At 45.2% G+C, this 14,857-nt stretch overlaps 1 protein-coding gene across 1 annotated transcript in view; it reads left to right on the forward strand.

The window, feature by feature from the left end:
• hdgfl2 (HDGF like 2) overlaps positions 1–14,857 on the forward strand; it is a 97,142-nt gene that overhangs the window by 44,643 nt on the left and 37,642 nt on the right. Inside the window, exons 5-7 of the mRNA XM_038776845.1 lie at positions 7,520–7,639; positions 8,164–8,235; positions 14,577–14,805. Of these exons, the coding sequence (XP_038632773.1) occupies positions 7,520–7,639; positions 8,164–8,235; positions 14,577–14,805 (421 nt within the window). The remainder of the gene's footprint in view (positions 1–7,519; positions 7,640–8,163; positions 8,236–14,576; positions 14,806–14,857) is intronic.

Raw genomic sequence — 14,857 nt, forward strand, 5'->3', positions numbered from 1 at the left:
TGATGAATCATTTGGGACATTCGGAAGATGTATAAAGTCTCCCTCTCTGGGTCTCCCTCTCGCTCTCTTCTTTCCTTCTCTCTTCATTATTTTTCTCTCACTCTCTCTTTCCTTCCCTCTTTTTTTTCTTTCTCTTTCTCCCTCCCTTGCAGCTGCAGTGTATTCTTACTGACAACATCACATTATCAACAAGGAAATGCCATGCCATGACATGTTTCCTGCAGCACTAATCGAGGGATGTTCAAAACTATTGCTATTATTTGTACTGGTACAAGCAGGTACCATTGTAGTGTTTGTTATTTACCTCTGTAAAATTGCATTGTTAATGGTGACCAATGGCTCTTAAATATTAATGCTGCTGTTGTCCTAGGTAATGTGTACAATTTTAATTCTGTATTAATGCAATATAGGTGTAATGAAGCAGTGGTTATAGAGTATTAAATGATCGAATCCCTCAACAGCAATGTTGTAATCAAAGCTGGTGAATTATCGTGATGCATTGGAACCAAATGAAACCCAATAGATATTATGAACTTGGACACGTGGCACTATTTTAATGCTGCAACGTTTCCCAAATTGAAATAATTCATATTTACATTAACAATCAATGAACACAATTTAGTCTCCTGAGGTAGATTGTGTGGCTTGCTGGTGGCAGGGGAGGGGCTGGAAATGAGGCAGATGGGGGTCACAATGTGCAGGCTTGATGGATCCTGCTTTTTCTGTCCTTCATTTTTGTCATGTTCAAATTTGAGTAAGAACCCGTGTAAGGGCCCATCCTGTTGATTTCCTTGTTTCCCATTTCTTTTACTTTGTCATTATTATTTTTGATCCATGGATATTTAATGGGCATATATCTTTAAGTCGAGTAGAGGAAGTGAGGAACTCAAAATTTGCAAGGTAGTACACTGTGCTATGAAGATTTTCAACCGAAGAACTCAGACTTTCTGGCACCTGAGATTGGAGGGATACAGTTCGATTGGTGGCCATTGGATTGGCCAAAGACCATATTCTGCCTGTGACAGACAAGTGATTGGGTCCTGCCAGATGGGATGTTTTCAGAGAACCCAGAGGGACAGAACACGCCTGGACGCTGAGAGAAGAAGCTGTGAGTTGCCTATCTTTATGTGTCTCTCGCTCTCTCTTTCTCCAAAAATGCTTCTTGCCCGCTCTTTGTGAACCTGCAGAGAAGTTTTGAGATACTGATGAATCTACAATGAAAACCATTACAGCCTGAGAGCATAGACCGTATCTAACTGGAGGCCTAGACTGAAGAAAGGTATACTGGAAGACGTCTATCTGAAACAGAGACTTTTATCCTTTTACTTTTCATGTTATTTTCCTTTACACCCCTCTGTGTTTGTCTGTCTTGTGTGTGCAGAGGGGGTGAGATAAAGAAGGAAGATTAAGAATTAGATAATAGTTAACCAGTTGTATTTGCTGCCTATTTAATAGTTATTGTTATTAATAAAAATTAATTGTGTTTAAATTTTCAAACCTGATGACTCGTTTTTGGGCAGTCAAAGACTTTGGGTGTTTTTTAAAAAGTTAATAGTTAATTTAAATTATTTTGCGACTCCAGGTCAATTGGGGCTGGAATTGACTACTCACTAGCCCAGGGTGTCACCCATGCCATGCACTGTTCTCTAATACTTAACATTATCAATCAAATGATAACCGTGGAGTATTGAAAGGCAACCCAAATTTAAATAATTATAAAATAGAACAATATTGACGTTGAAGTAGTATTTTGGGTTACCACCACAATTTTTAAAAAAAAAATAAAAATTTAGAATACCCAATTCATTTGGGAGGCTCCCACTGAAAAGGGCGGAGCGGAGCTTCAGGTACTTGGGGATTCAGGTGGCCAGGAGCTGGGGGGCCTTGCATAAGCTAAACCTCACAAAGCTGGTGGAGCAAATGGAGGAGGAGTTTAAGAGGTGGGACATGCTGCCGCTGTCTTTGGCGGGTAGGGTGCAGTCAGTCAAGATGACGGTGCTCCCGAGGTTTCTGTTCCTGTTACAGTGCCTCCCCATCCTTATCCCGAAGGCCTTTTTCAGGCAGGTTAACAGGAGCATTACGGGGTTTGTGTGGGCACACGGGACTCCAAGGGTGAGACTGGTGTTCTTGGAGCGGGGCAGTGGGGGGGGGGGGGGGGGGCTGGCATTGCCCAACCTCTGTGGGTATTATTGGGCTGCCAACGCAGCGATGGTGCGTAAGTGGGTAATGGACGGGGAGGGGGCGGCATGGAAGAGGCTGGAGATGGCATTCTGTGTGGGTACGAGCCGCTCCCTCCGACGAGGTATACCACGAGCCCGGTGGTGGCAGCTACCCTCAAGATTTGGGAGCAATGGAGGCGACACAGGGGGGAGGTGGGGGCCTCGATGGGGTCCCCGATACGGGGGAACCACCGGTTTGTTCCGGGGAGAATTGATGGCGGGTTCCTGAGTTGGCACAGGGTAGGTGTCAGGAGGCTGGGGGACCTGTTCATAGACGGGAAGTTTGCGAGCCTGGGTGAGCTGGCTCCCCCCGGGGAACATCTTTAGGTACATGCAAGTAAGGGCGTTTGATAGACGGCAGGTGGCGGGGTTCCCCCTGCTGCCGCCGCGTGGGGTCCAGGACAGGGTGCTCTCGGGGATATGGGTTGGAGAGGGGGGGATCTCGGAAGTGTACCAGGTGATGCAGGAGGTAGACGAGGCCTCGGTGGAGGAGCTGAAAGATAAATGGGAGGAGGAGCTGGGTGAGGAGATTGAGGAGGGGACGTGGACGGATGCCCTAGAAAGGGTGAACTCCTCTTCGTGTGCGAGGCTTAGCCTCATACAGTTTAAGGTACTGCATAGGGCTCATATGACCGGGACAAGGATGAGCCAGGGACCGAGGACAGGTGTATTAGGTGCTCAGGGAGCCCAGCAAACCATGTCCACATGTTCTGGGCATGCCCAGCGCTGGGGGAATTTTGGAAGGGTGTAGCAAGGACGGTATCGAGGGTGGTAGGATCCAGGGTCAATCCAGGCTGGGGACTCGCAATATTTGGGGTTGCAGTGGAGACGGGAATGCAGGAGGCGAAAGAGGCCGGTGTTCTGGCCTTTGCGTCCCTAGTAGCCCGGCGGAGGATTCTTCTTCAGTGGAAGGATGCGAGGCCCCCCAAGCGTGGAGGCCTGGGTCAACGATATGGCGGGGTTTATTAAATTGGAGGGGGTCAGTGCAGGAGTTTTTCAGGAGATGGCAACCATTCCTAGATCTCCTGGCAGAACGCTAAAAACAAAGGGCGCGATTCTCCACCCCCCACGCCGGGTGGGAGAATAGCCTCCCGACATTTTTCACGCCCTCCCGCTATTCTCTTCTTCCCCCCCCACCGATCGCGGGCCGTGCGTCAGTAACGGACGCACTCTTTTCCCTCCGCCGCCCCGCAAGATCAAGCCGCCACGTCTTGCTGGGCGGCTGAGGGAAAAGACGCCAACTGCGCATACGCGGGCTGGCGTTGTCCAACCTGCGCATGCACGGCCGACGTCATCGGCCGCGTCAGCCGGCGTGATGCTTGACGTGCGGCCTTGATGACCGTTGTCAAGGCCATGACGCACGGGGCCGCGCTCCTAGCCCCACCCGGGGGGGGGGGGGGGGGGGAGAATCGGCCCCGGAAGTGGGCGTGAAGGTTGCCGTGGGTCACGGCCTGTCCCACGGCAGCCTTTACGATTCTCCGCATTTGCGGAGAATCTCGCCCAAAAGGTCAGCAGCAGCAACCGGGGGGGGGGGGGGGGGGGCTTTGTTTTTGTTTTGGGTTGAATATCTGTTTTTTGCCAATGACGAGCATTAATTTATTGTTTCTCCTTTGTATTTATGGGGGGGGGGGGGTTCTGCTTTTTATTTGTTCTTAGAATTATCTGTTATTGTTTTCTTTTTTGTGAAAATGTGAAAATATGAATTAAAATTATTTTAAAAAAAAGAATACCCAATTCATTTTTTTCCAATTAACGGGCAATTTAGTGTGGCCAATCCACCTAGCCGGCACACCTTTCGGTTGTGGGGGTGAAACCCACGCAAACACGGGGAGAATGTGCAAACTCCACACAGACAGTGATGCGGGGCCGGGATTGAACCTGGGACCTCGGCGCCATGAGGCAGCAGGGCTAACCCACTGCGCCACCTTGCTGCCGACCACCACAACTGTGTGGTGCTGAATATGAAGTATAATGGTGGGTCTGTAAAATATTGGTTTTGTATCTCCTTCAGCTGCTTAGGAAATATACTAAGCAGTTCAGCAACAAAAATAAGAGAAAATGCTGGAAATAAGGAGCAGGTCCAGCAATATCTGAAAAGGCAGGTTAGCATTTCAAATGTGGACAGTGCTGGAAAATGGAAGTTGAGCTGCTTCGTAGGACTGAACAGATCAGAGAATGTGGGAATATGCCAGGTAATTATGAAGAGCCAGACATCAAAACTACTATCACAGCAAATCTGCCACCAAGTTTAACAAGCTGAGAAAGTTTTTAAAAAAAGATAAAGCTGGACAAGAGTGGGAAAATTACAACAGCATGCATTTACATAGTGGCTTTAATCTGGTAAAGCGCTACAAAATACTTCACAGGAATCTCTCAGAACAAAACCGTGGTCAAAGATTTGGCTTTAAAAGAGCACGATAAAGAAAAAGAGAGATAGAGAACTTTGAGGGAAACTTTAAAGCTTGAGGCGGAGGCAGCCAATGGTGGAGTAGCTAAATTCTGGATATTTTTGAGGGTTGTAGGACTGGAAGAGGTTACAGGTGGAGAGAGACTTCTCCAAGGAGAAAAAAAAAGGAACTATTAAATTCCTGATTTTTAACTCCCAAGGCATGTTTAAACTCTGCCAGGTATTCCACCCAACAGCCAGCCTGGTTGACAGACTAGCTGTCTGAATGTTAAGCAGGAAAATTTTCATGTAGGTTTAGTGATACGAGGGTGGGAAAGAGGCCCAATTTAACCCTTTAACAATTTCTAAAGGGTTTGTTTATTGCTGTCAAACAGATCATGGAGTTGGGTCAGGCAGTCTGGGAGGATGGGTTGTAGGGTCAGTTCTTTATGCCATGAATAAACACTCTTGCTCCACCTGGCCCACAAGCAGTGATGTAAAGGCACATGACAATCTGGATCGCCTCCAGATTGCCCCTCTTTCCTTTCCTGTTTTCTGATCGGAAAGTCATCCGACAGAAGTTAACAGTAGTGTGGATTGGTCAACTGACCCTCATCCTGGCTCTGTTAAAACCAGAAATGGGCGAATTTGAAAATGCTGACGTCTTAATTTTCAAAATTGCTTCCAACAGATCTCTCAACAAACAAAGTAGACTGTCATCAACAATGAATGAAGACCATTCTTGCTAAGCCCAAGATGTTGTCAGCGCTGGGTCTTTTTGATTGACAATGTTTCCCCTTTGATTCACACACCAATGAAAATCTCACAGAAAATATGCTACCTTGGCTTCAACAACATATTCAAGTTCATCAACATATTTTATGTCTACTAATTTATGTTGAGTCAAAAATGTTGCACTTAACGTTATGAAAATTCTATAAATTAAATTAATGCTGTACAATCAAAACTCAAAATGCTCCCATGAGCTACCTTTGCCTCCCAAAACAGATTATCTGTAACGACCTGGTTCTGGATTCTTTTCAAAGTAAACAAAACCTATAGAAAATCATCAACTATCAAATTAATGGTACTGAATTCAAAGGATCAGGCACTTAACTCAAAGAAAGCCACAATACCATAACTCTGCCTTTTCATTTAGCTGGGCAGAAAAAAAATGTCTGGCTTATCTGACGTGAATTTCGACAAATTTGATTACAATTTTAGCAGTGTTGACCCAGACTTTTTCAAATTAGGGTTACCATCCAACTATCAATATAATACATTGAAGATGCAGTTGTCATTCCTTCTGCAAACAGATAGTAGGCACTTGATCTGTTTTCCAGATGTCTCGATTAGGATGCTCTATCCTAATATGGGGCTAATAAATGTGCATTGTTTCCTCATCTTAGTATTGTACCGTTAGCCCAATTTAGCCCTTTAACATTTTTTAAAGGGTTTGTTTATTGCTGTCAAAATTGAATCAGAAATGGGTATTCATTTTTTTAATTTATAAATTTAAGAGTACCCAATTATGTTTTTTCCAATTAAGAGGCATTTAGCATGGCCAATCCACCTACCCTGCACACCTTTGGGTTGTGAGGTTGAGACCCACGCAGACACTGAGAGAATGTGCATGCTCCACATGGACAGTGACCCGGGGCTGGGATTGAACCTGGGTCCTTGGCGCGTGATGCAGCAGTGCTAACCACGTGCCACCATGCTGCCCCAAAAATAGGTATTAATAACAGAAATCAGTCTTGCGTGGTGTTCCATGGAATTACACTGTTGTTTTGTGGCATTTAATATAAGAAATCATTCATGCAAAGCAGAAGCTGAGTATTTCTGAAGGATTAGAGAAATTATTGGAAAGGTTACATATTGTAGCTACTATAAATAATTTCCTCCAGTCTTATGTAGTTACCGAAGGAATTCAGTATGAGAATATGTGAGACTGTTCATTTTGGAAAAAACTATTAAAAGGCGGATTATTAGTTCAATGGAGAGAGACTGCAGAAAGCAGTAACACAAAAGGATTTGGGGGTCCTTGTTCATGAAACGTAGAGAGCTAGCACACAGGTGTAGAGGGTAACGGGGAACGCAAATGGAATGCTGGCTTTTATTCCAAAGAGGCTGGCATATAAAAGTGAAGAGCTGTTGCTGATACTGTATATGGTACAAGTGAGGCTACATCTTGAATATTGTGTACAGTTTTGGTCTTGGTCCGTCTATTTAAGGAAAGATGTATTATAATTGGAAGGCAGTATCAAGGAAGTTTACTAGTATGATCCCAAGTATGGAGACACTGACATATGAGGAAAGATTAAACAGGTTGGGTCTGAACTCATTGGAGTTCAGAAGAATGAGAAGTGACATGATTGCAACGTATACGTGAGTTAGACAGAGTAAATGTTGAGGGGCCATTTCCACACATGGGAGAGTGGAGAACCAGAGGGCATAGTCACAGACTAAGGGGTTGCTCATTTAAGAAAGATATGAGGAAGATTTTCTTCTCTTGGAGAGTAGTGAATCGTTGGAATTCTTTACCCCAGGAAGCTGTGGCGGTCAAGTCCTTGAACATTTTCAGGGCTGAGATTGACAGGTTTTTAATCAACAGGGGAATTGAAGTTTCTGTAGCTAAGGCAGGCAAGTGGAATTAGTGAGTGTTAGATTAGCCATAGTTTTATTAAATGGTAGAATGGGCTTGAAGGCTGAATGGCTTTATCCTATTCCTATTTTCTAGGGTCATATGATGGGAAACTAATTAAAGTGTGTCCGGAATAATTGTAGCATATTTATCTTTAATTCAAGTTAATCATAATTGCCTTTTTTTTTAAAGCAATAAATCCCAACCCGCAGCAAACAATGCTCATCAGTGGGGAAAAAAAAATATATTCACTTTTTTGTAAATCTGTAGAAACCACCTCCAAAGCGAGCTCGTAAATCAAGTGAAGAAGAGGAAGAGGAAAGTGGTTCCAACTCGCTAGAGGAGAATTCTGAAGCAAGTTCTTCAGAATCTGAGAAAAATAGTGACCAAGTAAGTATAAACATTTAAATAGTGATTCATCAAAGGGAAAATAATAAAAATGAGTTTTTACCTTTTCATACTTGCGCACAATTTTTGGAGAACACAAGAACAGAAATTGGAGCAGTGAGTGATCATGACTGATCTACTTCAGCACCGTTTTCCCGCACTATTGCTTCCTGTTTTAATATGTAGAAATCTATCGGTCTCCGTTTCGGCAGTGTCAGACACATCAATTGACAGTCATCTCCCTCTGCTCCCCCTGCCCCGCCCCACCTCCCTCACCATTTCACTCTAAAGTAGAAAGCTCTCTTGATGGCTCATGCGTTTATCCACTGAATAGTTAAGCTACACAGGCCAGAAGGGTCTCTGACTTGTCCCAGTTTGTGGTGAGCTAATTGCTGCTGTGAGATGATATTTGGTGATTCTGAGTTAGTGAGGCCGAATCTATCCAGTCGAATGCACAGCAGCCAAGGACAATCCCCAGGGCAGTCACCATCGAAGATTTTTGAATACTCTCGCATTTGTCCCTTTAGGAATTTACGCTAGAAAAGAAAGTAGTTTCCAGAACACCTCGGCGAGGTCCTGCAGCTGGAAGGAAGAAAAAGGTAATTCGCATTTTCAACTTTGTGACTGGATTGCACTGTACTAATGTCTGGTTGTGACAGGGTAATGGAGTTCTCTTATGAAGATTGGAAAATGCCTGATTGATTAATGATCCAAAGGTGTAAGCTTTGGTGGAGCTTGAGTGGATTTCTATTATGAGATTAAGAAAGTGTTATTAAAGGATAGGGTATTTTTACCTGCTTTACTTATTGTGTATTTGTATACCCAGATCCTGATGCTCCTCCAATTAGACCACCTTGATTGTTGATATTCAATTGTCAATGATGTGCCCATTTTGCAAGTTTATTAATAGTTCCTTGTAATTTGTGCAGTCCTCCTCAGTGTTGACTATTCTTCTCAATCAGTCATCCACAAAATTTAGAAATGCTGCCCCAACCTCCCATAGAGAAAATAGCATCTACATATTTGCCCTATTAAATATTTTTAACATTTTAAATACCTCTATCTGATCATCTGTCAATCTCCAATAAGGAGTAGTTATTGAGTTGCAAAAGGCAGGAAGTGTGGCCTCTCCAAGATCAGTGCTGGGCCTCTACAATTTAGACTTTGAACCAAAAGCAGCTTTCCTAAATTTGTGGATGACTGATTGAGAAGAATACTCAACACTGAGGAGGACTGTACAAATTACAAGGAATCAAAATGGGCATATCATTGCCAATTGAATATCAACACAAGTGTGAAGAATTGCATTCTAGTAAGAAAAATTGAGGTCACATATTTCTTGAAAGATCAGAATCAAGTGGGTTTGAGGAGCATCGGGATCTGGGTATACAAATAAGTAACGCAGGTCCATGAGGGCGTAATAAAACCAAGCTAATCACTAGGGTTCATTTTCTAAAGCGATAGAATGGAAACCTGGAGAAGATTTACTAAACTTTTGGTTAAACCTTAAGTAGTATGTCCAACATCCTATAAAAAGGTTGTAGAGGAACTGGAGAGAGTGCAAATAAGATTTGCGCACTCCCCAGTTCAAAAACTGAGGTTGCACTTATCGGCAAAGATCGAACATACTGTGTCTCTTTTCCCATAAAAAGAATAGGCCGAGGGCAGATAGAGGTCTTTAAAATTATGAAAATGTTTGATTGAATAGACACGGTGTTTCTGATTGTAAGGAAGAGCTAAACTAGAGACTACCAATACAAATTAGTCATCAAGATGTGGAATGAGAATTTCAGAAGAAGCTTTAACCTACGGACACCAGCTTCAATACTTGTGTAAAGTTAAATGGCTGGTTTGTTTTTGGGAGACAGTGGCCCAACCAATCCAAAATCTAGTTCATTCTTTGGGGACATTGGTTCAAATTGCACCTTGACAGCTGGTTTAATCTAAAGTCAATGAATTAGTAATTCTGTAATATAAAATGAGCACCAGTAATGGTGACCATGAAACTATTTTCATACAAGACAACTAGTTAGACCTCAGCTGGACTATTCTGGGCACCACACTCGAGGAAGGATGTGAATCCATTGAAGTGAGCGCAGAAGAGGTTTACAAGAATGGTTCCAGGGAGAGAAACATCAGTTTTGATACATTGGAAAGATTGAGACTGTTCTCCTTAGAGAGAAAAAGGCTAAGAGGAGATGTGATAGAGATGTTCAAAATTATGACGGTACTGGAGAGGGTAGAAGGGGAAAAACGTTCCTGCTTAGGCATGATGCTCATTTGGAGAGCCAGTGCAGACACTATGGGCAAATGACTTCCTTCTGCACTGTAACAATTCTGTGATTCTTTACCTCCAGTGATGAGGCTGAAACATGCTATGCAATACTGATGTTCTCTTGATCTTGATTTGAGCTTCAATCCCATATCCTGTCTATAACCAAGACTTATCACTGCCACAATATTGTCTACCTGTACTCCTATCCCTTATTCTGACTTTGTTACATAGCTGTTTCACAATCCTGTGCTTGCTTCCTAATCCATATCTTTTTATTAAAACAGCAAAAAAAAAATACAAGGCCAAATGGTACAAACGCTAATTTTGTGTTAGAGAAACAGGGTACCCAGCCCTCAGTACCAATGTACGGGAAGGGGGCTGGATACTCTGATTATTAAAACGGTTCACAACACATTTCTACAAAAAATAAATGGTACAAGCACTAAACTTTGCACTGGAGACACCAAATACCCTCGCCTCTGTACCAACAGAAGGGAAAGGAGGGCGGGAGTGGGGAGAGAGTGGAAAGGAGGGTGGTGGGGAGGGAGGGAGTCAGGGTGTTGGTGGAGGAGGGGGCCCAATAGGGCACTTGCCTGAACTATCTACGGAGACAGAAAAACAAAGGAACCTTCAATTATGATGTGACACTAAATTCTTGCTGACTTCAATTGTCACCCCATAACCATGCAACACTGTTTTTATTTTTTCATGGGATGTGGGTGTCGCTGGCAGAGTCAGCATTTGTTACCCTTCCTTCATTGACCTTGAACTCTGCCTTTCTAGACCATTTCAGGGGATAGTTAAGGGTCAACCACATTGCTGTGGATCTGGAGTCATGTCTAGGTAAAGATGGCAGATGTTTTGCACCAAAAGGCATTAGTGAACCAGATAGTCTTTACGGCAATCATTGATAGTTTCATGGTCACCATTATTTTTTTAAATAATCATTTTATTGAGGTATTTTTTGGTATTATAACAACAACACAATAAACAATGTACATGAAACTATAAACATATTGCCAAAGTCGGCTCCCTCCCTTACAGGTCACACCTTTATTAACCCCCCTACTCTAAGCTAAACTAACCCACCCCCCCCTTCTGCTGACGATTAATTTTCCGCGAAGAAGTCGACGAACGATTGCCACCTCCGGGCGAACCCTAACAGTGATCCTCTCAAGTTGAACTTGATTTTCTCCAAACAGAAAGCTAGCCATGTCCGGTAGCCAGGTCTCCGACTTTGGGTAGCTTTGAGTCCCTCCAAGCTAATCGTATCCGTCTCCGGGCTACCAGGGAAGCAAAGGCCAGAACGTCTGCCTCTTTCTCCTCCTGGATTCCTGAGTCTTGTACCCCGCAAATCGCCACCTCTGGACTCAGCGGCAACCTTTGTTTTTAACACATCGACATGACATCTGCAAACCCCTGCCAAAATCCCCGAAGCATTGGACATGCCCAGAACACTTGGACATGGTTCGTTGGTCCTCCCGCACATTTTACACACCTGTCTTCCAACCCAAAGAATCTGCTCATCCGGGCCACTGTCATGTGCGCCTGGTGTACAACCTTAAATTGTATCAGGCTGAGCCTGGCACATGTTGCGGACACGTTGACTCTACTCGACACGTCTGCCCATAGGCTATCCTCTATCTCTCCTCCCAGGTCCTTCTGGTGTCCACTTGCGCTTCAGCTCCTCGGTCTGCGTCTCCTCTAATTCCATATGTTCATTGTAAATGTCCGCGATGCTCCCTTCTCCAACCACCCTCTGGAAACTACCCTGTCCTGAATCCCCCTTAGCGGTAGGAGCGGAAAGGTTGACACCTGTTTACGTAGGAAGTCCCGCACCTGCAGATACCTGAATTTGTTTCCCATCGCCAACCCAAACTTCTCCAGCGCCCTCGTACCCGGAAAGCTCCCCTCTGTGAACATATCCCCCATCCTCTCGATCCCTGCTCTCCACCATATCCGGAACCCCCCATCCATACTTTGCGGGGCAAACCGGTGATTATTACAGATTGGGGACCAGACTGATGTTCCCTCTGCTCCCACATGTCTCCTCCATTGCCCCCAGACTCTCGGGGCCGCCACCGCCACGGGGCTGGTGGAGTACTGTGCCGGCGGGAACGGCAGAGGCGCAGTTACCAACACCCCCAAACTGGTGTCCTTGCATGAAGCCGCCTCCATACGCTCCCATGCTGACCCCTTCCCCACCATCCACTTCCTAATCATGCCTATATCCGTTGTCCAGTAATAGTTACAAAAATTTGGCAGCGCCAGCCCGCGCTCTCTCCGCTCAAGCATTACCTTCCTTACCCGCGGGGTCTTGCCCGCCCAAACAAAGCCAGAAATCACTTTGTTGACCCGTTTAAAAAAGACCGCGGAATAAAGATAGGGAGACATTGAAACACAAACAGGAATATCGGGAGGACCGTCATGTTCACCGTCTGCACTCCCAACTAATAACAATGGGAGTGCGTCCCATCTCCGAAAATCGTCCTTCATTTGGTCTATTAGCTTGGCCAGATTTAATTTATGCAGCCGGTCCCATTCCCGCGCCACTTGAATGCCTAGGTACCTAAAGCCCCCCCCCCCTACTAATCTAAACGACAGCTCCCCCAATCTCCTCTCCTGTCCCCTCGCCTGGACTGCAAACATCTCGCTTTTCCCCATATTTGGCTTATACCCCAAAAACCGGCCAAATTGCCCTAGAGTCCTCATGATTTCTTCCATCCCCTCCAACGGCTCCGATACATACAGAAGCAGGTCGTCTGCATAGAGCAAGACTCTGTGCACGCCGCCCCCCCCCCCCCCCCCCCCCCCCCCCCCCCGGACCAGCCCCTTGAGGCTCTCGGAGCAATTGCCAACGGCTCTATAGCGCGAACAACAGTGGGGAGAGGGGGCAACCCCGTTTCGTCCCCCGGTGTAGTCTAAAATAGTCCGATGTTATCCTATTCGTCCGTGCACTTTCTGCAGGAGCCTGATGCAGCAAACTGACCCAGTCAATAAAGCCCTGCCTAAATCCGAACCGTCCCAGTATCTCCAGATAACCCCATTCTACCCGATCAAAAGTCTTTTCTGCAGCCATTGTGATCACTACCTCCACCTCCTACCTTCCGGGGGCATCATGATCACATTTAACAGCCTTCTTACATTGGCCGCCAACTGCATACCCTTAATAAACCCCGTCTGGTCCTCCCCAAAAACGTCCGGAACACAATCCTCAATCCTGAAGGACAAAATCCCATCCCCCTGCAACTTCTCATACATATCTGCGATGTGTGCCCCAGCGTCTGCTCCTTCGGACCCCTCCGGGAGCCCAACGATTCTCATGTTCTGCCGGTGGAACCCATTCTCTAGGTCCTCTACCTTCTCCAGGAGCTTCTTCTGCTGGTCTCTCAGCATCCCCACCTCCAACTCCACATCAGCTTGATGTTCCTCCTGCTCAGCCAGCGCCTTCTCCACCTTCTGGATCGACCAATCTTGGCCGTCCTATCTAAGCTCCAGCCGCTCAATCAACTCTTTTATCGGGTCCACACAGTTTTTTCTGCTTCGCAAAGCCTTCCTGAATAACTTGCTTCAGCTGCTCCATTGACCGCTGGGTCGACAAGAGGTCCGGTCCTCCGCCATGCTGTCTCCCGCTGCAGCTTCAGCCCAAGCCTTCTCTGTCTTTCTGTTTGTGCCTTTATGAGCACTTCTAGTCCTTCTCTCCATGCACCGATGTGGGAATTCAGTACACAGTTGCCTCTGTCTTCAATTTTACAGTTCAAGTCCGGTAGAAAATTGGGGGAAAGGGTCCAAACGTCCGACCCGAGCGGAAGCCACCAAATGTGCCACTTATTCCTTCATAGCTGCCACCGGAAGTCCTCGTGGTCACCATTACTGAGACGAGCTTTCATTTCCAGATTGAAAAAACAAATAATTTAATTGTTTCGTTTTAATTTAGAGTACTCAATTAATTTTTTCCAATTGAGGGACAATTTAGCGTGGCCAATCCACCTACCAGGCACATCCCTGCGAAACCCATGCAAACACTGGGAGAATGTACAACCTCCACACAGACAGGGACCTCAGCGCTGTGAAGCTGTCGTGCTAACCACTGCGCTACCAGGCTGCCCCGATTTCATTATTTTATTAATTTAAATTCCACCAGCTACAGTGGTGGAATTTGAACCCGTGACCCCAGAACACCAGCCTGGACCTTTGGATTACTCGTCCAGTGACGTTACCACTACTTCACTATCTTTCATAAACACGATCCCCAATTTTTCTGCAACCATCTCTGACTCTTGTTTTTCTCTCTCTCTCTCTCTCTCTCTGAACCCATTCCCTTCAGCAACCTCATTGGTGGCAGAGCCTTCACCATGTTGGCTCAACCTTTGGTGAAGGTGGCTCAACCTTTGGTAAACCTCTTTGCATGACTTCCCTCCATGACTTTAAAAATCCCCTCAAAACAATTATTTTCATTTGGCTCTCTCGGTGTGAAGCATTTTGGGACATCTTATTAGTTAAAAGTGCTAAATGCAAATGTTGTTTATGAGTGATTTGCAAGCAGCTGTCTAATTTTTGGATGAAGCCAACCACTCAGATTTTGTGTAGTTTGACTCCAACCCCACCCCTCCCACAAGATGAATAGGAAAACCATTCATTGTTTTCTATGTAAACCTTTTCTAGAAGTCTGATTCTGAAAAGGAGGAGGAAGAAGATGAGAAGCAGAATGATGATGAAGATCAGGAGGAGGGTGAGGAGGAGGAGGAGGAGAAGGAAAAGGAAAAGGAAGAGGAAGAGGAAGAACAGAAGAAGCTGGAACAAGCTAAGGAGGATGAGGATGATGATGAAGAATATAAAAAAGAATCTGACTCTGATGATTCTATAAAGAAACCTGTCAGGGGCAGGAAACCAGGTATAACAATGAGGGTCAATAATTTCTGGAACTTTTCAGCATTTCTTTTCAT

This window comes from Scyliorhinus canicula, chromosome 18, assembly GCF_902713615.1.
Source record: "Scyliorhinus canicula chromosome 18, sScyCan1.1, whole genome shotgun sequence".
Classification (NCBI taxonomy): domain Eukaryota; kingdom Metazoa; phylum Chordata; class Chondrichthyes; order Carcharhiniformes; family Scyliorhinidae; genus Scyliorhinus; species Scyliorhinus canicula.